The following is a 27,522-nucleotide window of genomic DNA, read 5'->3' as shown; positions in this document are numbered from 1 at the left end:
AATGGGACCACACGATTACAAACGTCTTTCTCCTGGGGGAGGAGGGTTTGCGGTGTTTTCTTTAGCTCGAGCCCCGGGCTCACGGCTGTGCCACCTCTCCAGCGGGCGCGGCCTCGGGCAAGCTCTCTGCACCTTTCACCTCCTCCCGGCGCGGGATCCACGCACGTGCGTGGAGCTCGGCACCCTCGCGAGGTCCCCCGGGCGCCCCCAGAACCACCACCCGACGCAGGGAGCACCAAGGGCCCGCACGCATCAAAAGCTTTTATTGACTTCAATTTTCCAAAAGCACAGGTACTTGGGACAATGTGGTGAGGAGCCCGACGTTTCGCGCGCAGGTCCCCGACGGGGCCCCTCAGGCCGCCAGTTCGGCCACGGCCCTCTCCAAGGGGTCCACAGACCAGTAGCTGTCGTCCCAGCCAAGGAACCAGCCCACGAAGGAGGGCGGCTCGAAGCCCTGCTTCACGACGGTGATGGGGGTGCGCCGGTCGCGGTTTGCGGGGTCCGTCTCGATGTAACGCTTGGCTGCGGTGCACAAGCGCGGGGACACGAAGCCCCGAGGCCGTCAGCGCCCGCCTGGTGCCCGCGGGCACCCACCCGAGCCCGGCCGCCCGCCCGCCCGCGAAGGGGCCGGTCCCGGTTCACCCCCTGCCTCCCCACGTCCGTCAGCCTCCCCGTCCTGCTCCTCCCTGCCCGGTGCTGCCAGAGGCCCAGCTCCAGGGCTCCCCCCACCCCCCCGCTCAGCGACTGGGCAGGGGTGCTGCGGCTCAGGCAGTGACCCCCGAGTCCGGGCCCGCTTCCACCGCAGGACCCAGAGCCACAGGCGCACGTGCTGCTCACCAGAGCTCAGCGCCTCGGTCTTCTCCTCCTCCTGGGAGTCCTTTCCCACCCAGACGAAGACCTGCAGTGGGACGGGAAGGGAGATGCCGTGAGGCCCCGGCGACCCGGTGGGCAGTGACACGGGCACGTGGAGCGTTAACACCCGGGGGGAGGGGCTCGCATGTAGGACGGGGCGGGAACCTGGTCACCTGCTCTGCACCCACACCGTGCTGTGCAGTTCACGGGGTAATCGTGTCTACATCACATTTTACTGAATTCAGAGAAGTGAGAGCATCACTCCCCTTGGAGAGGGGGAGGCGGGGGGAGGCGGGGGGAGGTGGAGGCCCCTCACAGCAGCACCCGGACCTTCGAGGAACTTGGCTCTTCTAAGTCCTTCCAGCAGCAGATCTTAGCGCTGGAACTGAACCCCCCCCCACCCCCCCGGCCCACAGGCCCCGCCCCCCCCCCCCCCCCCCCCGGCCTCACCCACCTGGTCCCAGGTGTCCAGGAGCATGACGTCATCGGTGGCCAGGTCCTCCTGCATGAGCTCGCCTGGAACCTCCTCGATCTGGGAAGGCGCAGAAGGTGATCACGAGGGCGCACCGGCCTGGGGGGGGGGGTGTCCCTGTGCCCCGAGGGGGCGGGGGGCTCACCACGAAGCGTCCGATCTTGTTGGAGCAGGCGAAGAGGCGCGGAGGGTGGGCGTCCATCTTCTTGTCCTTCAGCCTCGGGGACGTGCGGTAGGCGGCCTTCCCGCCCAGGGCCTCCCAGAAGCCGTCTGCGGGGAGCCGAAGCGTTGCCGCCAGACACGACGCCCCAGCACCCAGGCCCCACGGAAGCCCTCCAGGACCCTCCCACGGCTCTCGGGCCCCCTTGTCCTCAGCGACAGGGACGGGGGCCGGCCTGTGGTTTCGGGGGCGCTGCGGGACGGGGTAGGCATCCCTGCTCCCGGGGCCTCAGGGAGGCTGGCGGGGCCCCCAGGACCACGCAGCTCGGGGCGGGGGCGCAAACCCACCTGACCGCACCCCAGCCTACGCGCGGCCCGGAGGACCCGATACAGCGAGACGCTCAGTCCTCCTCAGGGGCTCTGGGACCCCGGGCAGCGCCCCCCAAGCTCCTGGAGCGTCTGCTGCGCATCGTGGGAGGGGGCGGGCTCGGGGGGGGGCACGGGGGGCAGGAGAGGCTCGCGCTGTGTGCTGGGACCGGAGCAGGCCTGTGGCCCCGTGGCCCCTCACCGACCACAGCCCCCTCTGAATCCCACACTCGGGAGGGGCACGGGAGGGGCGAGCACACGGCCCCCCGCCGCGCCCCCGGCACAGACAAGGGGGCCCACGCGCTGCACCTGGCTCCCACCTGGCTCGCTGCCTTCCGCCACCTGCACAGGCTGGGCCCGCAGCACCCGGAGCAGCTCCTGGGCCCCCGACTTCTCCGCCTCGCTGGCTCCCGCGCCCACCCACAGGTAGGCCGCCGACGGAGTTTTCAGGACAAAAGCATCGTTGGAGTTGAGTGCGCCTGCCTTGGGCATTATCTGGGGAGGGAGAGCTCAGGTTCGTCACTGCCCAGGAGACCCCGCAGCGGGACCAGCTCCCAGGTGGACGCCTGGTGAGCTCCCGTCCATCGCTGCCATGAGCCCTCGCGCTGTGGCCCCACAAGGTGACCACGAATCTGGGCTTCGTTAACGGAAGCTGAGTGCCCCGCACGATGGAGGGGATAGTCCCGTTCCTCCGGGCGGCTCAGGCCATCCCGCAGGGTTATGTTCCATCTGCACGTCCCGCGTGGAAGGGGTGGTGGCCACGTGCGATGTAATCGAGTGTCCTGCCCGTTAGATAGCGAGCTTCCCATCGCGGGAGGTATGCAAGGGGCCCCAGGCATCCTTGAGACTAGAGGGAGACTGGGGCTTGCGGGGCCGGGGAAGGGGCTGAAGCTGCTTCCTGACCCTGATGCTGACCCTGCTCCTGTGCCGGGGATGGCCCGTCCATCACCTACGGGAGGTTCACGCAGCGACCCCTCCTGGCACCCCGGCCCGGCCTTACCTCGACGGCTCTGGTGGCTCCAGAGCTGCTGGCCCGGACCTGGAAGAGGCGGGTGCTGGCGGGGGCTGTCTGCCCGCCGTCGCGGGACGTGCCGCCCTTGTAGACGATCATAGGTTTCCCGCCAAACAGGCTCATGAGGTGGGCGGGCTCCTTGCCTTGGACCACGCGGCTCTGGCGGGGATACAGGAGGGGGATGTTGGTCCTCGGGGGCAGGCGCCTCCCGCCTAGCAGTGTGGCCCAGCCCCAGATGGACCATCGTGCCCGCGCCTGCACGCGGCGTGGACCCCGAGCACCCGGGAGCCGGGCGGGTGCCCTGGGAAAGCAGGGCCAGCACCCCGGCCGCTCCCCCTCTGCAAGGACCCGCCTGCTGACCCTGAGTCGTGTCCAGGAACCAAGCAAACCCATGTTTGCAAATATTCCCTTAAATAGAAACACACGGACTGTTCGGGGACATTCCTCCAGAATGGTGACGTCAGCCCGGGGCACGGACGCCGGCCGAGTGCTGGGAATAGAGCCTCCTGGACGCGGAGAGGCCGCCTGTGCACAGCCGTAGACCCCTTCAGGTCAAGGTCCCTGCCGTGGCTCCCAGGGCCCCGGCCCCTCTGAGCCCCTCTCCGGGCTGCCCTCACACACCCGGTCCCTCGTCCCACTGCTCAGCACCCCCTCCCACCTTGGGGCCTTTGCACGTACTCTTCCCTCCACCTGGCGTGTGCCCGCCCGGCTCCCACCGTCCCGTTGGGTCGCAGCAGAAAAGCCCTTCGCAAGCAGGTCCTCGTCTAACCCAGTCCCCCCGGGACCACCCGCTGTCCCGCGTCCTTGCACTTGACACACATGCCTAGGTGCCTACTGTGGGCCAGACGTGGCTCTAAATGCTTTGCACCATGAGCACACGTGTGTCTGCCCCAACGTCTGCTGAACATCTTCCTCCTCCCCAGACTGTCCACCACGTGAGCTCAGGGCCGGGCCCTTGGGAGCTCGAGGCCCGGGGCGGAGGGACAGTCAGGTGGAGGAGTGTCCGGACGGACGAGGGGCAGGCTGCGGCCCGGGGGGCACCAAGCTGGCCTCACCTGCACAGGGGACCCTCCGAGCTCCTCATCCAGCTGGGCGGTCAGGATGGCGGACGCGGCGACCTCATCCTGCGTGGACTGGGCGCCCTGCCTGCAGGAAGAAGCGACACTCGGCACCCAGGTCCGCGCAGAACCCCGACGGGACCGTGGCGGCCGGGGCTTCCGCACGGGGGACACGCAAGCCAGAGAGGGGCGCGCGGGACAGACTCAGGACCTGGCCTCCCGGGAAGCCCTGGGCAGTCTGTGCACACGTCCACCAGAGGAGCCACGGTGGCTGCCCCGGGATGGGACACGTGCAGGGGCCTCTTCTGTTGGGGCCAAATGTCCTGTCACTGACGCGGGTTATCCACGGAAGCAAACAAAATCTGGCGCATCAGTGAGCTGACGCATCTACTGTTCTTAAAATACGCCTTCTTCTGAATTTCATACTATGTGTATGTACTACCGAGTCAAAAACAAAAACAGGGAACTTTTAAAAACTGTTTTTAGGGACGCGAGGGGGCCTCAGGGGCTGAGCGTCTGCCTTCAGCTCAGGGCGTGACCCCGGGGTCCCGGGATCAAGTCCCGTGTCGGGCTCCCTGCATGGAGCCTGCTTCTCCCTCTGCCTGGGTCTCTGCCTCTCTCTGTGTCTCTCATGAATAAATAAATAAAATCTTAAAAAAAAAAAAGCCTGAGGTTGCCAAATGGGGAGACATCCTACAGAATAACCCACTGGCAGTCCTCTTAGGCACCGAGGTTGTAGAAGAAGAGACTGGGGAGCCTCACAGGTGAGGACGCGGGGATTCGTCACTAAGGTGACGTGCTAAGGGGCAGGTAGGCTCCCAGGTTAGACCCTAGGCCAGAAAAGGATGTGAGCGGGGCAGGTGGTGAAACCACAGCGGGGTCTGAGGATTGGCCAACGGCAGCACGTCCAGGGTCAGGTTCCTGCCCGGGCGGCCGTTCTCGGCGTAGGGAAGATGAGCACAGACCGGGACGTGGGTCACGGGTGGAAACCGCCATTTCTGCAACTTCTCAGGAAGCCTCGGGTCATTTCAAAACCAATAGCTTCAGGGGGAAGAAATCCAGGCATCATTCAGAAGTTCTGAGATCATATCGAGAAATAGGAGCTCGAAAGCCCCGGCGGCACTTTGATAGGGAGGAGCGGATAAGCAGCCACCACAGTCACCAGGGAGGCCGCGGGGACACTGGCGCCTGCCTTGGGAGTGAGGGCGCCACGGGGCCCGGCCACGGACACGGGGCGACCCAGCAAGCCTGCTTCTGGGAACGCGCCCCACAGACGTTTCTTGCGCGTTCAAACTGGTATTTGCCTAAAGGTCACTGATCACAGGATGCTCGTGGGAGCAGCAGCCTGGAGCGAACCCAAGAAGGCCCCAGAGGGAATCTGTTCACGGCGGCAGCGCGGCTCCCGGTTATGCGGCCGAAGAAGAAGAAAAAGAACGAGGAAGCCGCCCGGGCCTGGCGTAGGCGGAGCCGCAGGGAGCACGAGCTGCACAACAGGCCCAGGGGCCGCCTCCGAGGGCGCGGCCGGGCGCAGGCGCTGGTGGGGCCCTGGGCCACGTTCATAAAAGTGACAGAAGCAGTGACTCGCGGGGCCGTGGGGTGGGGGGCGGGCCGGAGGCGGATGGGACGAGACGCCTCAACAGACGCCCTTCTTTTCTTGTTTTTAAGGCCTTATTTACTCATCCGTGGGAGACAGATGCCGACACGGGCCGAGGGAGACGCAGGATCCGGGCAGGCGCCCCGTGGCCCACGGCTGCTGCTCTGTCCGGATTCCGGAGCCGGGAGCGCCCGGTCCACGTTGATGGAATCAGGATAATGGTTGATTAGAAAACACGCGGCGGGACGAGGCCTGCACGCACAGCGCTCAGCATGGGGCCGGGCGGGACACGGTTTCTCCCCAGTCGCGCGGCTCTCGACATCGGACTGTTGAACTTCCGAAAGGTCAGCTAAAGGTTGTTTCAAGAAATACTACGAGTGGGGCCGCCCGGGGGGCTTGGTGGGGCACCTGCCCTCGGCACAGGGCGTGACCCCGGGTCCCGGGATTGAGTCCCGCCTCGGGCTCCTGCAGGGAGCCTGCTTCTCCCTCGGCCTGGGTCCCTGCCTCTCTGGGTCTCACGAATAAATAACATCTTTTAGAAAAGAAACAGCACAGAGGTGCTGCCCTGCGGATAGGAGCCCCGCAGGCTGCAGCCGCCGCAGACCCCCCAGCCCCCTGCAGCTCCCCCGTGGCCCCCGCAGCCTCCCTCACAGCCCCCAACGTCCCCAACGTCTCCTGCAGCCCCCCAGCAGCTCCCCCGCAGCCCCCGCAGCCCCCCAGCAGCTCCCCTGCATGCCCCGTAGCCCCCACCCCCCAGCCGGGGAACGTGGGGCCGCGCCCTCACCAGGTGTAGATGATCTGGCCCTGGCGGCTGCCGTGCCGGTAGTTGTACAGGATGATGTAACTGTCGCCGCCGTAGAACTGCCCGTACGTGGAGGGGTCCACCGGCACTTTGCTGGAGCCTTCGATTCTCCAGATCTGCGGGGTGGCGGGGGGGGGGGGGGGGGAGCAGGGCTCAGCGGGGCGCGGCACCCCCACCCCAAGGCAGCTGCGGGAAACCATAGGCCGGCCTAGGACTCGGGCCCGGGCTCCTGCTGCGGCCCCCACGACCCCCTCCCGGCCCGCGCCCCGTGGGAGCGCTCAGCACACACGCAGGCCACACAGACGGTGCCGAAGCGAGCGCGACGCAGGACCCAGCTCGGCAACAGCTGCACGGGGGCAGCCGCGCTCATCACCAGCATTGATGTCGGGCCGATTACTAATAATCGGGTTATCTGCATCACTGGCGAGTTCCCCAGCTTTACAGATCACCCCGAGCAGGGCCATCGGCCATCCCCAGCCTCAGGCCGACCAGGCAAGACACGGTCCCCGGTCACGAGGTCCTGGGGCGCCACCTGCTGGTGCTGCGGAGACGCCTCCCCCCGCCCAGGTCTCGGGGCCTTGAATTCTGGGTGAGTGGGATTGACCCCCTCTCCAGGTGAGGACACGGGGGCTCAGAGAGGCGCGGGGCTGCCCGAGCCCTTCCACCTGCCCTAACCCCAACATTTTCATCCTTCCCCCACTGACGAGGTGAATGCACGACGACGACACCACACACGAAAAATGAACACCTCGCGGTCTCTACCCCGTAGAAGGGAAACGGGGCTTTTGCGTGAGGCAGACTCTGCTTCATAAACACCTCGGAACCCCCTGCACCGCGACCTTCCTGGGGGCCGGGGGCCTTCTCGCCTCCCCCTGGGGTTGCTGCCTCTCATCCGTTTTCACGGCACGTTTCGAAAGCACAGAACGGAGCCTGTTGCATCTCTGCTTTCAAAGCCAGAAAAAGGAAAAACCCTCACTTGCACCCACTGGTTTACAGGATCGAGTCCCTGGCCTTGGACACGGGATTCAATGCCCTTCCTTGAGGACGCGGTCACCCCTGGCTCTTGGGACGCTTCCAGCCTGGAACACCCACTGCTGGCAGCAAACCTCTACTCGTCCTCTGAAGCCCAACCCAACGGTCCTCACCCCTGTGAAGACTCCCCGAACCACCCTGCCCCTTCGCCTTTTCTCTGCTCCCGTGACCTGGGCGCTGGGCTCCAATCGTGCACACAGTCCGAGCAGCTGCCCTGTCGGCAGCTGAGGCGACACACTGGCCGGGCCCTGGAAACCGCAGGCGCCTGGGCACGTTGGCTGCAAAAATTACCTACAGCGAAAGAAGCCCGCCCCCCAAAACCGTGGCCACCCACCCCCAGGCGGCAGGTGGCGGCACAGTCCCGCACACCAGCGGCCCCGCACCTGTTTCTGGCCTCGGCCGTCGTCATCCATGCCGTGCTGCGCCGCCATGGCCGTGGACGTGTGCAGGGTGGCGGCGTCGAAGGGCACGCGCTCCACGTGGGCGATGTGGCTGGACAGGTAGCCAAGGCCCGGGCCGTCCGTCTGGTCGGGGTCCCGCCAGTTCTTGAAGAACTGCTTGAACAGCGGGGTCTCGCCGCCCTCGGGAAGCACGGACACCTGCGGGTGGGGGGGCAGGAGCCCTGAGGATGGGGCGCCGCCAGGCAGAGGTCCTGGGCCCCCCACCCCCCGGCCCAGCCCCGCCGAGACGCACCTGGGTGTGCTTGGGGTAGTCCATCCGGGTGATGAAGTCCGAGGCCGTGCTGAGGGCGGCCCTCCTCTCCTCCGTGTTGGCCTGCCTGCCTGCGGGGGGCGCTGCGGTCACTGGGGGCGGCCCAGGCCTGGCTCAGGGCCCAGCTGGGAGTCCCCTGGGCTCTGGGCCGCGCCGCGCCGGACTCCATGTCATCCCCATGCTGACCCCTCGCGCCGAGGGTCCCTAGGCCATCATCCCATCGGCGAGGGGGAAACCAGGGTCTCAGAGGCGAGTGACTGGACCAGGGCCGTGCAGCAGGGGCGAGCGTGACCCGCAGACCCCACGCCCTGGGCCCCCTCCTCACCCCTGCAGTTTGCCCCAACCTCAACCTCAAGAGGTGCTTCCCAAACACAAGCCAGATCACCTTTGAGAAAAGCCCCAACGTGTAGGAGCAAGTTAAAGGCTCTTAGAAGTCCTGCAGGCAAGCCTGTCACACGCAGTGTTGCCCGTAAACGTATTAGACCACAGTTTTTTACATGATGCCAATTAGCCCGAGAGAACGGGTGCTTGAACGTGCTTGGGAAACTGGGTTTAGCCCAAATGGCAAACCTGAGGCCTAGACGGGGAGGCCAAGTGCCCAGATCGCAAAGTGAGCCAATCGCAACACCAGGGCTTCAGAGCAAGACTTGGTTTCAGTTCAGGAGCCCGGCAGGCCCCCGAGGGTGCAGGAGCTCCCCACAAGGTCCTGGGGCTGCTGGGAAACCCCTCCCCTGCCCCCCTACCTTTCCAGACGAAGATTTTCCCGTCTCTGCCATGGTCCAGGATGAAGCAGTCCTCTGACCTCAAGGCCCCCTGGGCGAAGGGGTTCTCATCAGCCACGAGGGAGACGGACATGGTTCCAGCGCCGTTGGAGACCTGAGGGGACGAGGGGCGGGGGCGCAGGACGTGAGTGCAGAGGCAGCTCCCCAAGCTGGTCGGCCCGCGGCCCCACCATCACCCCAACGGTAGGTGACGGCGGTAGGGCAACAGCCGGGGCACCCGCAGGCCCCTCTCCCCTTCCCTGCTTTGCCGTGACCACATCCACGACCCGCATGCGCGTGTAACGCGGGAACTGCCGCAGGAAGGCAAGGGGCGAGGGCGCGGGCGCGCAGGTGCAGCCAGCTACCCCCGGCCGCGATCCAGGCTGAGAAACGGGGGGACCCCAAGTAAAGCCGCTGAGCGGCAGCATCGAACCGGCCCTCATTTCTTAGTTTCGACCAATGTCTGCCTGTGGCGAGACGCTGAGGAGAAGCCGGCACGTGGGACCCCTGGGCTACCTTCGCCCGTGTTTTCTGTGACCCTTAAAATCATTCCAAAATGAAAACCTTTCACGAAATTACAAATTACACTTGTAATGCAAACCCTCGGCAAGAGCGAGCGCTGACAAGGCCCCGGGTACTCTGGGAGCCCCCGGACACGGCCCGACACGGCGTCGGGGCGCAGGTAGCGGAGCTCCCCTCCCGGAGTCCCCCGCACCGTGCGCCAGGCCTGTTCTGAGCAATTATTTGTCCAATTTAATGATGTCTGTCATGGGAGAGCTCCTCTCCCCCTGCCCCAGCCCTGTCACTGCTCCATTACTACCTCCTTTTTTTTTTTTTTTTGCAAAAAAATCAGGGCACAGATTGGTGTAGGTCACTGCACAGCCAGAAAGCCAGGCCTGGGATCCGAGGCCGGGCAATCGGACTCCGGAACCGGTATTTCCAATCACCAACTTCCTAAATCAGGCTCTGACCCCAAAATCCACGTCTGGGAACTTGCTCGAAAGCCATCCTCAGCTCAAGTGCACGAAGACGGACTGTTTGTGATCAGAAAAGGAGAACACAGCCTAACGCCCCTCACCGTCAGCTCACGGGAGAGGCTACGACGGGGCGACTACCAAGGGCCGCCTACATCTCCCGGAGAAAGACATTCCCGGGGAAGCTGAGAGGGAAAAAGAAGGTCACAAAGAAGCTCGAACAATCTGGGTCCGTTTATATCAAACAGAGACGGAAAAGTGTGTCATCAGATAAAGAAGGATGAAATCTGGATCTTCTTTCAGTGAAACGATAGCCGTGTAACCATGGTAACCCTTCAACCAGGTGCGGGAGGGGCCGACGTCTTTAAAAATTGTGTTTTGTAAAAAAAATAATAATAATAATAAATTAAAAAATAATAATAAAATAAAAATTGTGTTTTGTAAAAAAATGTGCTTTATAAAAAAATTGGCTTGTAAAAAAATTGTGTTTTAAAAAATATTGTTTTGTAAAAAAAGAAAATTGTGTTTTGTAAAAAAAATTGTGTTTTAAAAAAATTGTTTTGTTAAAAAAATTGTGTTTTGGGACTTTTACAATGAAATCATTTCAAAAACAGCACTTGTTATCTTAAACGAGTGAAACTGCGTTGACTCGATTTTTTTTACGTTCTGGACTATTGCTCACTGTTTTTTTCAATGAGCGTACACTTCTTCATAATCGGGATAAAAATTCATGTGGTTCTTCATCGGAGGCGATGAGAACCTGGACCCCATCTCGTTGTTATTTCACCACAAACAAGCCGAGGGCGCGATGTGAACATCACGGGCTCGGCCGGCCTTTCACCCGGTGCTCAGCCACCAGCGCTCCTTAGCTCAAGCTCAGCCTGAGTTTTAAAAATCACAAGAAACAGGGGCGCCTGGGGGGGGGCGGGGCTCAGCGGGTGAGCATCTGCCGTGGGCCCAGGGCGTGACCCCGGGGTCCCGGGATCGAGTCCCCCGTCAGGCTCCCTGCACGGAGCCTGCTCCTCCCTCGGCCTGCGTCTCTGCCTCTCTCTCTGCATCTCTCACAAATAAATACTCTTTTTAAAAAATCACAGGAAATAAACTATAAATGAAGTAACTCTACACGCCCCCCCCCCCCCGTTTCTGTAGCATTTCCCCAAGTACTTTCCTAAAACATTTTCCATCGGTTTTCTCTGTGGGCCCCTAGAAATCCTGCAAAGTGGGCCCCACTGTCCCACTCCCCACTTTACAGATGAGGAAACTGAGACCCAGAGCAAGAATATGTGCTGCCCAAGCCGCACAGGTGAGCACGACGCACATGCTCACAGGTGGTCGAATTTCCTGACTCTTGGGCAGGACGGGGACGGAAGCAGACGGGCGTCTGGCAGAGACGTGCGAACCGAGGCCCCGGCCCGAGGGTGGTGGCTCAGGGTGCTCAGGGTGCTCAGGGCCCTGGGCGGTGCAGCTGGGGGACCGGGTCCCCGCCCCCTGTCCTGACCCCACACCAGGGAGCAGAGCGGCCGCCACCCACCTTGTAGAGCTTGGCCAGCTTGCGATTGGCCGCGTCCTCCTTGGCTGTGTCCTCCGCGCCCGCAGGCAGAGCCGGCTTGGGGCCCAGCACCTACGAGAGACGACGGGCGGCAGGACGGGTGGCCGTGAAGCCCGGGGAGCGCCTGGCTCCCGAGCGCCCCTCCCGGGGCCCCTCCAGCCCCGCAGGTCCCCTGCTCCGCTGCCTCCGGGACCCCCACAGACACTACCCCTTCCTCCCGGGCCTCTGGGACCGACGCGTCCCAGCACACGCCATGACGCTCAGGCCGTCGCGGGGCGGGGGGGGGGGGGGCCAGCTCCCACCATCCCCTCAGGGGCGGACTCTGCGGTGCACTTGGCTGAACGACTTGTGTGCGCAGCCGTGAGGAGGCCAAGAGAGCGTCTGCCCCCGGGTCGCTGTGATTTCACAGCCTGTTTTCACGCCCCAGCCCCAGCGCCTGCCCCTCCAGGCCCGGCTGGGGTCCCGCCCGCCCCCGTGGCGCCCTCTGCTCAACCCGACCCCCAGACGAGCAGGAGCCAAGGGCAGGCAGCGGAGCTCATGGCTCCTCCTCTCCTTGGTGAGCTCTGCCTCTACTGATATGTCCCCAAAGCACGACGGCTGGCAACGCCTCCCAGACCGTCCAACCTTAGGATTGATCAGAAGAGGGGAGGGGACGTTGGGCCAGTTGCCCCTTCTGCCCTGGCTCCAGCACCAGGTCCCTCTCCGCTCCCCGGGAGCACTGGGCCCCTCCAGCTGGAGGCTGGGGCTCACCAGGCCCGGGCCCAGCCCCCTCCAGGGACTCCGGGAGCCGCCGGGAAGCTCTGCCCCCCAGGAGCTCCAGCCTAGTGGGAGACAAAGTCCCCTCCCAGCTGCCTGACCGACGCGGACGACGCCGGGCCCTCCCCGCAGCCCGCAGCCCAGACGCGGTACCTGGAGCATCGCCTCAGGGCTCGGCGCCCTCCTCCGACACGTGCACCTGCGCGCGGCCGCTGCGCTCGTTGTCCCGGATGCCCTTGGACACCTGCGTGGCCTTCAGCTTCTCGTATCGGTTGCTGTTGGAGCCGCACCACTGGTAGATGTTCTGTGAGACGGGCCCGACGTCAGGCGGCGCGGCCAGGGGCGCGGTGGGGAGCCCCCCTGGGTCCGCCCGGATGGGCCGCGCGCACAGGACCGCCGGCTCCCGTGGTGGCCCGTGGTGGCCCGTGGTGGGGCCGTGAGCCTCGGCGCCGCCAGCCCGCGAGTGCTTAGGGCCCACCTGCCCCTGCCTCAAAGCGGAATCTCGTCCGCGCGGCCCTCAACCCAGAAGCACAGGCCAGCGGGGCCCAGCGGCCCAGATCGCCCGGCACGCGAGCCGGGTGGGGGACCACGAGGACGCGCCAAGCGGCAGATCTCAGGAGCGGCACACCGGCCAGAGTCCGCGGACGGAGACAACGATGCCGCGTGTGTGGTTCAGACACGGGGGCACCACGTGCGACACACGTGGGCGCAGGCCCTCGGACGGCACACCCAGGCCTCCATGGGCAGGCGCGCGTCTGCGGCAAGAGCCAATGGCTCTCACGCCTGCCCGTGTGTGTAAGTGAGCGACCCTGTGAACAGACGCACGAGCCGGGCACGCAAACAGAGGTGCTGGGACCTCACGCCAGGTGAAGCCCGGGTGCACGTGCATGTGACGCCTGCGCCGACAGGGAGGAGGTTCCGCACGCGGGCCCTGCACCCCGGCCTCCGCGGCCGCGTCCAACAGGCACAGGGCGTGTGCCCACGGGGGCCTGCTGTGCCCTGGCCAGCCCACGTCTGCGCGCGGGTCCACACGGCACGTCCACCTCCCGGGGCAGGCCCGGCCGGGCCAGGACTCACGTTGCCCAGGTCCAGGATGAAGCAGTCGCCGTTGTTGAAGCTGTCCCAGGACACGGGCACCTCGGTGGCTCGGACCACGCGCCGCCCCTTGACCTGGAAGAGTCTCTGCACCACGACTTCATTGGGGACCACGTGCTTGAATCCCGACGCCACGCCTCCTTTCTGGTGGGGCAAGGACACAGGTCAGTGCAGCCGGGGTTGGGGGCGGGAGGTGAAGAAAACCCTGGCCTGTGGGCGCGGCCTTCCAGCAGATTCCGTGCCCGCGGGTTCTACTTGCCTCCGCTGAGCCTCCCACTCCGCTAACGGCCCCGGGGCCTCCCCGAACCCAAGAGCTACAGACGCCCGTTTCTCAAAACCAGCAGGCGCCAGGGAGCTCTGAGGAGCTCTGTCCTCCGAGTTACGTGCAGGGCGGGGCCCGCGATCCCAGAGGCTCCCTGAGCGTGACCGAGCCGCGGTGACCGGTGCAGCCCCGGGAAGGCCCCACGGGCCGCGGGCGCCGTGTCCGCAGCAAGCAGCCTCCCAGCACACCTGCCCGTGTGCTCCGCGAAGCCACCCTGTGTGTGCTCGGGTGCTCTGCAAGCCAGGTTGAGAGATGCGAATCCCAAGACCCCCCCGTCCTCCAGGGCCCCCAGGACGCGGCCCAGCCTAGCCACCTTCCCTGCCGGGTCCCACCCGCCGGGCCTTCAGGGGCAGCCGCGGTGCCGGCACAGCACTGGGTGACTGTGGGGGGGGGATCCAGTCTCTGGCCTCAGGCCCCCCTCTCTGAAGTGGGGACACAAATCCCTGCTCTGCCCCCGTCTGCGGTGGCCGGGTCCCAGGACAGGGGACCGCAGGCTGGCCTCCCCACTGCAGCCCCAGGCCCCGTGTGACTGCGACAGGCCCGCGACGACCAGGTCCCTGCAGGGCCGGCACCTTACCCGTGGTGAACCGAGGCCCAAGGACGCTGGTGACCGTCCGGCGGCTCCTTGCCCAGGGGGCCGAGGCCGGTCGGCTCCAGGAGCGGGGACCGGCCGCCCCGTCCAGGCCCCTCGCCACCGCCTCACGTTGCAGAGCCTGGTGGAGCCAAGCGAGTCCGCGGCACAGAGGCCACGAGGTCAAGGGGCTGAGTGCGCGACCTTATATCCCGCTCTTGCCACGTCTGCACACAGTAGGCGGCACGAAAGCACTGGTCCCGGTGAGGAAGGGGCCATGATCCCCCCGCACCCCCTTATCTCCCAGCCCAGGAGGGCAGCATCGGGAGGGGGTCCCGCTCCCCCCATCTCCCGGCCCAGGAGGGCCTCCCCGCGCTCCGGCCAGTCGGGGTGGTGCTGCCATTGGAGCGCAGGAGGGACGGGGTCCGCTCCCGCACCCGCCAACCTGGGTCCCCAGAGGAGCTCATGGGCAGGCTGACGAGGCGCCGACCCAGGCCCGGCCCTGCACCGCCCGGGGCAGCAGCGTTTCTCCCACGGGGAGGGCAGTGCCCCGCCGGCTCCCCCGAGCACCAGGCTCCGGGTGGCAGAGCCTCCACCCGCATCACCCCTCCCGTGGGGGCGCTGCCCGGGCAGGACCACAGGGCTGCCACCTGGTGAGCCATGCTCGGCGGGGCACCTGCCTGGACAGGCGGCCTGGTCCTAACAAGCCCCTAGGGTAGGGACTCCCATTACCCCACTTCACAGACTGGAAAACTGAGGTACAAAGAGGTGAAAGCCTGAGCCCAGGGTCCCGGCGAGGTGGTGGCCGAACCAGGGGCCCGGCCTTGCCCGTCGCCCCCAGGAACTCCCAATTCTGAGGCCCTTCACCCGGCCAGAGGTAAGCAGACGGCAGATCCGAACAGCTTCTGCAGAAGGTGCTGGAAGGACAAACCAACCACTTCCACGAACTCCTCAGACGAGAAAATGGAACGTGGAGGAAGAAAGGCCTTGAACTCCTAACTCTTAGACATTTCTAAACTATCTCACTTGCTCAAGCGTGCCGTTTGTTATTTAAAAAGAAACATTTAAAAAATAAATTAAAATAAATAAAAAAATAAAAAATAAATAAAAAGACATTTTCTGTAAGAAAATGTAGGAAAAAATTGTAGATTTTTTAAAGTTATGTCACAAATGTCAGTTTCAACAAATTAATTCTCTGTGAATTTATAAGGTAAAGGAATGCTTGATAGCTCATGGTTGTGGACACAAACCTCCTGTTTAGTTAACTTGCCAGTCTAGGAAATTAGACTCGAGAACGCCAACGGGGAAAGAGCAAGCTCTTGGAAGACATTAGTGGGTCTCCAAAAATGCAGGACGTGGAAATTTTCACTGTAATCCTTAGAATTGGCTGTTGCTTTCTATGGTCTTAATCGTTAGGTGGGCAGACACTGGACTCACATTATTTGAACAAAATTCAATAGGATAAATGGTCTTTTTTTTTTTTTTTTGCAAGGATAAATGGTCTTAAAAGTCACTTTTCAAATTAAAGTGATGATATATAGGGCAGCCCGGGGGGCGCAGGGGTCTAGTGCCACCTTCAGCCCAGGGCACGACCTATTCTGGGGTCCCGGAATCAAGTCCCGAGTCAGGCTCCCCGCAGGGAACCTGCTTCTCCCTCTGCCTGGGTCTCTGCCCCTCTCTGTGTCTCATGAATAAATAAATAAAATTTTCTTTTTTAAAAATAAAAAAAGAAAAGAAAAAAAGTTCTTTTTTCTTCTAAAAAAATTTAAAGAAAAATAAAACCTGTATTTCTCTACGTTTGACACTTTACAAAAAGCTTGTATTACTCTTGGAGTCAAAGAAAAAAAAAGCTAGAAAGATTTGCATTTTTAAAAATGTTAAAAAAATAAATAAAAAAAATAAAAATGTTGAGCTGTTTCTAAAACAAAGAAAACTGCACTGGTCGGGGCACGCCCTGAAGCCCAGGTTCCTTATCTAAGCCTTGGGAGGGGGCTGGGAGGGGCCCAGGTGATGCCCGGGTCAGGGGCTCTTCTGACTCAGCTCAGCCCAGATTCTGCTGGAACCAAGGGTTTCAACCAACCCAGCACAGGGGTTCTCCGGGTGCTGAGAGGCGGACGGGGAGAAGGAGGACAGATGGACAGATGCCGGCAAGTGCAGTACTTGGGGGATCTGGGGCTGGAGTGAGAGGGGCCTGCCCCGCGACAGCCCCTCCTGGTGCTCCATCCCCTTCCCAGGGCTCCGTCCCCTCCCGGGGCTCCGTCTGTCCCCTCCTGGGGCTCTGTCTGTCCCCTCCCCGCCCTTCTCACACCCGAGCAGCCTCAGCCGAGGAGCAGGAACACGTCCTGCGTCACAAGCTCTGCTCCTTGGGGATCTATAATTGATGAGGGCGCCAGGCCGAGAACCCTGGGCCTGCCAAGTGCGGGGGCAGCTGGAAGGCTTGCAGAAGGCAGAAGACGGGGCTGGCTCTGGGCCCCCGTTTCCCCCAGGAGGAGCCTGGGCCGTTCGGGGCTGAAGTCCCAAAGGCAGGGTTGGGCTGGGAACCCACTCCGGGGAGCATTCCTCCGAGTGTGGTCCAAGAACATCCTGGGAACAGCACGCAGGGCAGAGGAGGCTTGCTACCCACGCGGATTCCTGGGCCCCGTCGGCACTGGGACCAGAGCCCGGGGAGGCCTGAGACACCCCCGGGAGCCGGGCGGGGCCAGGCCTGCCCCCCCCCCCCCCCGGACCCCCGCCTCATCACTTAGCAGCCGCGTAGCTGCTAACCTCTCCCGCGTCCACACAGTAAACAGGCACTGTTGTTACGGGGGCGACGAACATTCGGGAGCCCGAGGCCCCAAGCCGCACAGCACTTGGGGGGGAGCGTTGGGTCCTGAACCTCCACCGTCCCCCTCCCCGCGGACTCCTCGTCAAGTGCTCTTTCCACTTCCAGCTCTAAAAGCTGCAAGCGCCTGGTCCCTCCGCAGCTCTGGGGCCTGGGTCCCTCCCTCCCAGCTCTCAGGTACAAGGCCTCTAGAGGGAGAGGGTGGCACCGGGCGGCTGGGCAGAAGCAGCTGTGGGGGGCACCGGGGAGCCTCAGTGCAACCAGCCCGGCCGCACCCCTGTGCCCAGAACGCACCCCACCTTCACCATCACCACCTCCGAGGGCTTTCCCATTATCTGATCCCGTGTGCCCCTGAGCAGACCCCACTCCACCCTGTCGCACAAAGGACCCCAAGGCCCCGGGTGGGACCATGACCCCCTACGGCCACACGGCACAGCAACCGCACGGCCGGGGCCTCACCCCTCCTGAGGCCGGCCGGTGTAGTGGGAAGAGCACTGGGATGCCGGGAGCCGATTCCTGGCTCTGGGTGACTTGCTGTGTGACCCTGGGCCAGGTGCTTGACCTTGCTGTGCCTCAGTTTCCCTCCTTCCCTTCAAATGAGATTTTTGGACTCTGACGTTCAGGCCCATCTGACCGTCAGGGCTTGTGACCCCCTCCTTAGCCTACAGCCTTCCCTGAGTCCTGCCGGGGGCAAGCCCGGGGCAAGCGTCTGCCAGCTACCCCTCCCCGCACCCTGCCTGGGTGCAGGGCAGGCTCTCCCGTGACCGAGCGCAGAGGGAGGTGCTCCAGCGCCCAGGACGCTGGCTTGACCCACAGGGCCTCCGGGGGCTCCTGGCTGGCTTTGCTCGGCCCCATTGGGCTGCGGGGTGTGGGGGGGGCTCCGGGTTGGCCGAGACTCCCCAGAGTCCAAGTTCAAGGGAGACTCTAACGACACGATGAGGAATGTGGTCAAGGGTGCCCGTGCCCACACCGGCCCGGGGCCTTCTGTTGGCAGGGCCGTGGGAACGGGACGGGACGGGCCCTGGGGAAGCCCGGGCTCAGTTTCCCCACCCCTCCACCCCCCCACCCCCCCTTGCGGCCCACCCCTTGCTGCCGGGCGAGGGAGACAATCCTGAGGCTGGACACACTGTCTTCTCTCTGTTCTGAGGTAAATCAGAAGCTCAGAGAAGGAGTGTGGTTTGCCCCAGGTCGCGCAGCGAGGACGGGCCAGGATCCAAACCCAGGGCTGGGCCCCTCCAAAGCCGAGCTGCGGCCCCGAGAGAGCCTGGAGCGAGCCCGGTGCACCCGTGCCTGACGCCGGGACCCACCTTGTACTTGAGGCCGGACTTGAAGTAGCCCAGGAAGGTGGCCGACTCGAAGCCCTGGACCTCACGGTGCTGCACGGCCCGGCCGTTCAGGTAGTCGTCCAGCTGCACCGTGAAGATGGCAGCGGCCCCGCTCTCGTCCTGGCTGCACTCCTTGCCTGCGGAGCGTCAGGGCAGGTGAGCAAGGCTCCCGGGGGCGGCCCCCCGCGGACCAGGGCCGGAGACGTGGGGAGGGGGCGGGATGCGGGGTGACTGTGGGATGAGGGGTCCCGGCTGAGCACCAGGCGACCTGCCTCACCCTAACACCCCGGGTGGCGCCAGCACAGGTCCCCTGCACAGAGCACCGCGGGGCCTCGCCTGGGGGACCCCGACCCCGCAGGGGCCTCACCCAGCCAGTAGTGGAGGTCATACTGCAGGTTCCCGTTCCTCAACTGCACCGTCTTCAGGATGACGTAGGCGTCGCCCGTGAAGAAGTCCCCATAGAGATTGGGGGGCACAGGCACCAGGTCGAACTTCTCCACGCGCCACACCTGCAGGCCCGGCTCCTTCCCCGCCTTGAGGAACTCGGGGTGCTCCACCACCATGCTGCTGGGCTGCAAGAGACCGGTGGGGCCTGAGGGCCGGCGCCTCAGAGCCGAGACCCCAGGGCGCGAGGGAGGGCGGTTTCCAGCCCCAGGAGGGCTCACTTGAGCCCCTGACGCGACGTCTCCGTGGGCGAGCGGGGCCGGCACGCGGGGCCGGGCGGGCGTAGGCCCCCAACCCTGCCCGTCAGCTCACAGGTGGTGGACGGACGAAGGCTCCACGTCACCCCCCTCCCAGTGCCAATCGGATGGGACAGCGGGGTGAGGGCATAGGAGGAACAGCCGCGAGCTCCAGGAGCGGGAGCTCTGCAACCCTGGGGAGACCCCTCACATGGCGAAGGCAGCTCCGGGGTCCCCGGGGCTTCAGGGGTCCCTTCCGGCCTCCACAGCAGCTCTCAGAACCAGAGGGGTCCTCGGAGAGCTCAGGACCCAACCGCCCGCGGCAGATGGGGACGCGGGGCCCACGCAGGAGGGGACTGGCCCGAGGGCACTCAGCCCGCTTGCTTTTGCTCTTTGGGAGGTTCCCCGCGTCCATCCACGTCCCCGTCACAGTCACACTCCCAAGACGGGGCGAGCTGACCGAGCCCAAGTGGCCTCCTGCGCTGTCGCCTCCTCCCCCTGCCCGCCCCCCACATCCCACCCCGAGTCTGTTTCTTGGAAAAGGTGGAGCAGCCGCAGGCAGGGTCTGCAGGAGCCTGTTGAGAGGAGGCGAGGAGGCGGCAGGGGAGGGAGAGGCAGGCATGCGGGAGGTGGGGCGGAGCGGACGGTTAGCCCCGGGGGCGGGGGCGGGGGGCAGGCTCGGGGCCACCGGGGAGGGGAAGCGGGCAGGGGAGGAGAGCCGGCCGGGCGGGCACTCGGGAGGGAGAGGAATGACCGTCAGGCCCACAAGCACCGCGGCGGGGCCGCGCGAGGGGCAGTCGGCGGAAAGGGGAGTCGACACGAGAGGGCGACAGCAGAGGGAGGGGCAGCGGGCAGCGGGCAGCGACCCCGGGCGGCGGGGGCCGGGCAGGCGGGGCGCCTGGGGGAGAGGCCAGGCCCCGAGGCCCCACGGCCGCAGCCCGAGATACTTACAAAGCAACAAAACAGTTTTTCCATCCTACACCTGATTTACTCCCCTTTCCTAGCGCTGTATCTGCAAGAACTTACAATAGAGAGTTACTCCGGGCGCCCCCCGGCCCCGCACTCACCCGCGCCTCGGGCACCCGCCCCGGGGCCGCCCCCCGCGACACGGTGGCCGCGCGAACGGTGGGAACGGTGGGCGGCGGGGCGCACAGGGCCAGGAGCAGCGCGCACAGCAGCGGGGGCGCCGGGCGGTGCGGGGCCATGGTCGCCGACTGGGGACGACGACGCCCGCCGCGCCCTATAAAGGCCCGGTGCCGGGACCGCCCCTCCGGGAGGGTGGGAGGGGAGGGGACGGGAGGGGACGGGCTGGGGCGGACCTACCGCAGCGCCCAGTGCCCACCGCTGCTGCCCTCAAGCCCTCTGGCCCCCGGAGCAGCCTACGGGATCCGCCCCCCTCAGCTGAGGCTTCGGGGCTCCCCTCTCGCCCTGAACACCGAGCTGGCCCCTGTAGTGGGCGCTGCTGGCTCTGGGTTTGCTTGTTTTTCGGGTTCCTTCGGGGCTGCGTGTCTTTTTCCAGCCCCAGGTCTCAGCTATCGGCTCCCCAGGGGTAGAGAAGGTCTCAGGTCTCTCCGCACCCCTGGGCCCCCTCCGACCCCGCCGCCCACTGTCCCACTAGAGGCACCCGCCACCGCCATCGTGTTGGGACAAGTACACTCCGGCTCCCAGAGGCCTTTCCCCGTCCACCCCCGCCCTGCTCCACCCTCGCTGTCTCCCAGTTGTCTCCCCGGCCTGTCTCCCAACAGCCTAGTGCAACGACGGATGCACAGTGGGGAGCTGGGGACCTGGGGCCGCCCCGGCCTCCGCTGCGGGTGAAAGGCCTTTAGGCCTCAGCCTCCCCGGGCACCGTCCACCGCGTGGCAGTCGCTGCCGAGGACTAAATCGGCGTCGACGCAAAGGGCCTGGCCTGCAACCGGGCACATGGGCGCTCCTGCCCCCATTCCCCAAGCTGCGGCCGCCTGCCCGGCCTCTGCTGCCCACACTGCAGCTCGCCCCGCACCACCCACAACTTCCTGCCGCCTACGGGGTCCGTGGGGTCAGATGAAGAGCCGAGGGGACGCACAGAGGAGGCGATGGGGACCGTAGGGATTATAAGGCTTCATGATTAAAAGGACTTATGACCTGGGCCCCAAGGGACAAGGAGGAGGGCGGCTGAGGGGGACGGCGCAGGCGGAGGCCAAACAACAGGAAGGAGGACGGGCCCAGCCTGAAGCCGGGGAGAAGGGGTGAGCGGGTGGCAGGAGTCACAGGGGCCCGTGCGCCCCGCGAGGGCCTGAACTTTATCCCGGGGCCTGTGGGGCGTCCCAGGGGCCCACGGAGCCTGCGCTTGGAGCCCTTCCCTCTCCGGGGACTCAGAGGACCGAGAACCCTGCACCTCCCCAGGCCCTTGATGTAACATAAACCAGTTTCCCTCCTGGAGAGCAGGGCAGCTCCCCGACTTTGAGGACGGTGCCACCCATGTCCCGCTCCTGTCGGTATTCCTCGCGGAGACGCAGCCAAATGTAGGTGGAGGGTGGTCCCTGAAGCACAGGGAGGAGCGGCGAGGGCTCGGTGCAGGACAGGGACGGGGATGGGGACAGGCGAGGGCGGACTGGGCCCGGCACCCGGTGGGTCCCCAGGAGGCACCCGGGCCTCTGAGCGCAGAAAGCCGACGGTCCCAGAACCCAGGACCCAGGACGGCTCCCACCCCACATGCATCCTTAGAAAGTCAGGAGGGAAGATGCCAGCCTGCGCCTGCAGTTTCCCTGAAAGGGACAACGGGGGAGTTTCAATGGCAGTGGCTGCCCGAGGCTGGAGCGGGCGCCCAGGGACGGTCACCGGGCGCGAGCACCCCCCCCCCCGCCCATGGGTGACCAGAACATTCTCAGAGCCCTGAACGCTTACGGGGCGAATCGTGCGGGCACGTGGCTCCCACCTCGACACGCTCACCCCGAGGAGAAGACGAAACCGCCCAGAGGGGCTCGGAACCGCCCCGAGAATGCGTCCCCTGGCGCTGGTGTTGGCGTTTCTCTTTTTAAAAAGAAATAATTCCATTAAAAATAGACTTAAAGGGATGGCTGCTCATTAGACTGTTGGGAAAATACAAGCAAGTGGGAGGAGGAAATGCCATCGTCATCCCCGCCCCGGAGAGAACTCGAGGGTCCCTGCCCCAGGGGACGGTCTAGCCCGAGAGCCCGGGGCTCAGTGCTGGAGACCCGGGAGCAGAGCCCCGCCCGCCCGGGAGCCGCAGCCTGCACGGGGCAGCGACTGTCGCCACAGGGAGGGGGCAGCGGGGCCTCGGCCACTGCCTGCCTGGAAGAGGAGGCAGGCCCTCAAGGCAGCAGGGGGATTCGGGTGCTGAAGACCCGTAGGTAAGAAGGAGGAGGCCCGAGGGCTCGGCCCGCCGCTGCCACTGACTCCGGATGCGTCCCCCACGTCCGTCGCCACGAGCGCGGGCTGTGCAGCCCCACCCAGAGCCCACAGGGCCCCCACCTGTAAACGGGGGGCCCTCGGATTCAGACGGTCCAGGCCCCGGCCTCTGGGGGAGACACGGCCCCAGCAGCGCAGCACGCTGCTCAGCCCTGGGTCCCGCGCTCCGGGGGAGGACGGGGCAGGCGTCTGAGGCGGAGTCTCCCCGCAGCCCCCGGGAAACAGGCGGGACGGTCCCCACGGCCAGGACGGGCGGCCGACCCAGGGATCCTCCGTCGCCGGCTCGGGCTGCTCAGGGCCACTCAGCTGGAGGAGGCCTGGCTCAGGCTCCCGTACAAGGGGTCCCGCGGGGCCTCCGGCCGGGGCAGGGGCTGCGGCGACGTTTCCAGACGGCGGGCTGATGCAGTCCCTAGACCGGGGAAGCCCAGGCCAAGCCTGGGGGCCAGGAGCCCAGGAGCTTGGGAGAGCAAGTCGCCGCGAGTGCCCAGGACAAGGGCAGGTCACCAGGAGCCCCAGGCCGTGGGCACCGAGCAGGAGGCAGACCCGGGCGGCCGTTCCCGGGGCCTCCACGGGCACCCAGGGCCGGGCCCAGTCTCTGACGTGCGAGGCAGGCTGGCCACGTGGCAGGAGAGCCTGTGTCCTAGTCCCCGTCCCGGGACTCAGACACCCGCCTGCACCCCAGCTCCCGCCCACGTACCTGCCAGCGAGGGCCCTGCACACCCGTGCCCCGCGGCAGGGACCGCCCCCCCACCACCCCGCGCCCTGGCTCTCCCAGGGCTTGTCCTCGGGTCTTCGGGGCTCCCCCCACCCTCCACCCCAGACACGGCGCGAGGCCTTGCCGCCGGGGCGACACCCCCTGTCCTCCCCTGTTGTCCTTGGTGCCGCGGGCAGCCGGCCACTCCCGGGAAGCCTCTCCGCAGCTTGCTTGCTCCCTGGCTGGTCTGCGCTCTGGGTCCCCCTGGGAGCACCCGCCCTCCAGCCCTGGATTTTGCAAATTGGAACAATAGGCAGTAAACAGAGAAGCCGGTTATGAAACCCAGTGAAACCGGACAGGGCCCCGCCGCGGGTGGGGACGCTGCACCTGCAAGAACACGTGCTTCAGGACCTGGGAACCCCAGCTCCTGTGATCAGGGCCTCAGTTTCCTCATCTATAAAGTGGGAGAGGGACAGTAGCTCACAGAGAAGCCAGGAGGCCCAGAGGCCCGACACACGGCGAGGAGCCCCGCCAACGTCCACGCAGGTCCCCGACCTGCCCGAATCTCCGCAGAGGCCTGGCTCGGCGCGTCCACACCCCGCAGCAGCGCGGCCGAGCCAGAAGGCGGTTACAGACCTCCCTGAGGCCCCTGGGCCGGGCCAGCCGTCTGCAAGGGGGACAACGGGGCCCGGTTAACGGAGGGGGGCCCCGGGGCGAGACGGCTGGCGGGGCCCACGCAGGGGAGGGCTGGCCAGCCGCGCTGTTCGCGTCCATCCTCTGCGGACGGCAGCCCAAGCTGGGACTGTCGTTTCTCAGTCACAGGTAACGGGTACCTGGCAGGCGCACCTGGAGCCGGGCCTCGGCTCCGATCAGAGCGGAGACAGCACAGGGTTCCCGGAAGAGCGGCTGGGCCCCTGCCTCGGCCGCGTGCGCCCCGGGTGTGGACAGCTGCTGGGGACTCGGCCAGGAGGGCTGGGCAGACGCTGCGTCCAAGAGGCCAAGCATCCCAGGGGCTGAAGCCACTGGCCCCATTCCTGCTTCCGGAGGTAGCCCCACCTAGAGCTGAGAGCCAGGCCCGGACGTTGAGGGCCCCCACCCCACCCCCGACCCCATGCCCCGGAAGCAGCCAGATTTCACCAGATTTGGCACCTTCCTGCCGGGTCTCTTCCCCGGGGGCGGGGAGCCGGCCCTCGGAGGCTTGGCAGTCCCGCAGCTGGGGCTGGGCCATAAACGGGGGCGAGAGCTGAATCCCAGCCCCTGCGGCCCCCCAGGCCTCTGCAGTCCCCCCAGCCCCCTGCAGCACCCCCAGCTCCCTGCAGTCCCCCCAGCACCCCTGCAGCACCCCCAGCACCCTGCAGCACCCCCAGCCCCCACAGCACCCCACAGTCCCCACAGCCCCTCCAGCCCCCCTGCAGCACCCCCAGCACCCCAGCACCCTGCAGCCCCCCAGTCCCTCCATCCCCTGCAACACCCCAAGCCCCCCTGCAGCCCCCCAAGCACCTCACAGTCCCCTCGTAGCACCCCCAGCCCCTCGCAGCTCCCCTGGCCCCCCACAGTCCCCACAGCCCCTCCAGCCCCCTGCAGTCTCCCACAGCACCGCCAGCCCCCCTGCAGCACCCCCAGCACCCTCCATCCTCCCCCCTGAAGACACAGGCTCAAACACAGATCAGCAGCAGGACAGAGGCCCAACCGGGCACCGTTGCCGTGGGACCAGCAGACGCCGGGACCAGCAGACACCGGGACCCAGTCCCCACCTGCAAGCACCTGCGGAGGCAGGACCCGCGATGCCCGAGCCAGAGCCACAGGAGCAGGAGCCGCGGGGGGCAGCTCTCCCTTCTGCAAGGGAAAGGCTTTCCAAGAAGGGGAAAAGCACCGGGCATGGCTGTGGCCCGCGCTCCTGCCGGACCCGGCTTCATACCCCGGACCTAGCACTTCCCAGCTGTGCGCCTTGGAGCCTCACTTCAGTCATAGTTGCTGGGGGTTGGTTAAGTATCTGAGACTGAAGCTCCTTGCGGATGAAACTGGGGTAAGAATACCTTCCTGAAGGCTGGTGGGGGGGACCAAAGGAGACCATAAATGCGGAGGGTCCCAGGACCAGGCCTGACATAAAATAAATGTCCAAAAATGCCACTTTCCTTGCCGGTGTCTGGAGAGGTAATGAGCTGCCCTGCGGGGAGCCAGACGGGACTCAGGGGACCAGTGAGCCACCCCAGCTCCAAGGACCCTGGGGCGCTTGGATCCTGAGACAAACAGCAAAGGCGAATAACGTCTGTGCATTTGGCCAAGGCCCCTCCTGCCTGCCTGGGGGTCGAGTTCAACCTCCACCAGGACCCACCAGGCACGTTAGTTGCTCCGCAGACCAGCAGTCGTGCTGGGAACGAGGACGACAGGACCCCAGGGGTAGTGACAGGTCCCCCCTGCTTCAGTGAGGCCCTTCTCTGTGCCTGAGGCTCGCACGGCCCAGTAAGGCCAGGACCCCTGAGCCGGGCTCCAGCAGGAAGCACGAGCCCGTCCACCTGGGTCTGGTCTGCATCCTGCAGCCAGAACCCTCCAGAAACACGACGGGGGCAGGTGTGGGGCAGAGCAGGGACGGCGGGGCCCAGGAGCAGGGCCAAGCCCCACGACTCAGGAGGCCAAGGATGACAACTGGGTGAAGGACGCACGACCGTCCCTCACGGGGAACACGAGGCAATGTCCAGGGTGAGTGTGAGCAGAGCCCAAACCCCTCCTGCAAGGGGACGTGGGCAAGCGGCCCTTCTGCAATGCTTCCGTTTCCTCCTCTACGAGGTGGGACGATGACGGCCACCCGGCCGGGCGTCTGGGGGGCATGCACCAGGCGGGCACGCAGCAGGCGCTCGATGCCCACTGCAACCAAACACAGACTCCCAGCGTGTATCCCAGCTCTGCACGCACAGCTCACGGCACCCGTATCTCCCCTCGACCTCAACCTCGACCTCGACGCCCCTGCATGCGGAGCAGAGGGGGCTGGGGGCTCCAGCCAAGGCCCAGAGACCCAGGATGGTTGCTGGTGCCAGGGATGGAGAGGGGTCTCAGGAGGGGGCTCCCTGCCAGCACCCAAACAGCCTGCTTGGCCTGCAGCCCGTCTGCGAGTCTCCGGACACCCTGCCCGCCTCTGCTCTGCTCCCACTGCAGACGACAGGCGCTCGGGGTCTCCATCTGTCACTTAGCACCTGGAGACCTGGGGAAGGCGACCCGTCCTCTCTGAGCCTGTGTCCTGGGGCAGAGAGGGGCCAGGGGATCTCACAGGCTTGGCCAAACCTGGGATCAGTAGGGACACCCGGGGCTCAGCGGTTGGCGCCTGCCTTGGGCTCAGGGCATGACCCCGCGGTCCCGGGATCGAGTCCTGCATCGGGCTCCTGCAGGGAGCCTGCTTCTCCCTCTGCCTGTGTCTCTGCCTCTGTCTCTGTGTCGCTCATGAATAAGTAAACAACATCTTTTAAAAACGAAATCAAAGATTAAATAATATTTGTTATTGTTACTAATCCTTTCAATTTTAATAGTTTATTTTCTCTTAAGTCCCATCCCCTCTTAAACATAAGCAGAGGTATAACAGTGGAATGTTTTTGTTCCTTTCCCGGCTCAGAAAATAATCACAACCAGCTGGAAGAATGAACCAAGATCCCGGACACAAGCCCCAGTGTCTGGCCCACAGCTGGACCCCGGGCCGTCCGCCTTCTCCGCCCCCGCGTGCTCCCCGCGGCCCTGCCCAGCACCCCACCCCCCAGGTGGCTGGCGTCCTCCTGCAGGGCCTGGGCCTCTGGGGGCTTCGGAGGGGCCCCCCCGCCCAGGACAGCTTACAGAGGCCAGGCCCAGGCGCTCAGCCCACTCACCCCTGCTCCACTCACTCCCCTGCAGCCCATCCTCCCCTGCAGCCCTGCCCCTGCGGTCGCCCACCCTGCGCAGTCGAGTTCCCCACAGACGGTGCATCATCGCTCACCCCAGACCCTCCCACAACCCCAGGGCAGGCTAAGCCCGGCCTGTAGGGCCCCCCAACGCTCCTTCAGCTCGTCCTGGGCCACCCCAACAAGCCCATGCAACGCCCCTGGACCACCTGGCCTCGCCTCTGCGCCTCAGTTTCCCCCCTCCAGAAGAGCGGGCTCCAGCCTCGGCTCCGCCTCTGCGTCTGCGAGACCCCGGCCACACCTTCCCCAGCCTCAGTCTCCCCAGCAGGCTGTTGGGACTTGCGTGCAGACCAGGGGGGAGCAGGCGGGGAGCCCCAGGAGCCCCAGGGCTCAGGACATGCTGGCCCCGAGCCACTGCAGCTGGCGTCTCTCTGCTTCTGGGCCCCGCGGCGGCAGTGCCAGCTCTGTCCCCCAGCCTGGAATGCAGATCAGATGTGCTGGCAGCAGCAGCAGCAGCAGGGTTGGGGGGGTGCAGAGGGCCAGGGGGAGGAGCGCACGGGAGGAGCGCGTGGGAGGGGGTCGGGGAGCAGGACTGAGGGCGGCTCAGAGGAGAATCATCCGGCTCTGGCCCAGCCCAGGCTGGTT

The 27,522-nt window shown here is 65.4% G+C and overlaps 1 protein-coding gene across 1 annotated transcript; it reads right to left on the bottom strand.

Moving 5' to 3' along the window:
• Positions 1-243: 243 nt before the first annotated feature.
• GSN (gelsolin) lies at positions 244-20,122 on the bottom strand. Its single transcript, XM_038553263.1, is given in 18 exon segments — positions 244-522; positions 838-898; positions 1,307-1,384; positions 1,470-1,594; positions 2,170-2,344; positions 2,850-3,020; positions 3,917-4,007; positions 6,298-6,431; positions 7,731-7,946; positions 8,041-8,129; positions 8,802-8,934; positions 11,325-11,414; positions 12,252-12,269; positions 12,271-12,402; positions 13,176-13,337; positions 18,215-18,369; positions 18,600-18,804; positions 19,980-20,122. Coding segments are annotated over 18 exon segments (2,343 nt in total). The 5' UTR covers positions 20,118-20,122; the 3' UTR covers positions 244-352.
• Positions 20,123-27,522: the final 7,400 nt, after the last annotated feature.

This window comes from Canis lupus, chromosome 11 (assembly GCF_011100685.1).
Source record: "Canis lupus familiaris isolate Mischka breed German Shepherd chromosome 11, alternate assembly UU_Cfam_GSD_1.0, whole genome shotgun sequence".
In the NCBI taxonomy this organism is placed as follows: domain Eukaryota; kingdom Metazoa; phylum Chordata; class Mammalia; order Carnivora; family Canidae; genus Canis; species Canis lupus.
This window is presented reverse-complemented; position numbering and strand designations above follow the sequence as displayed.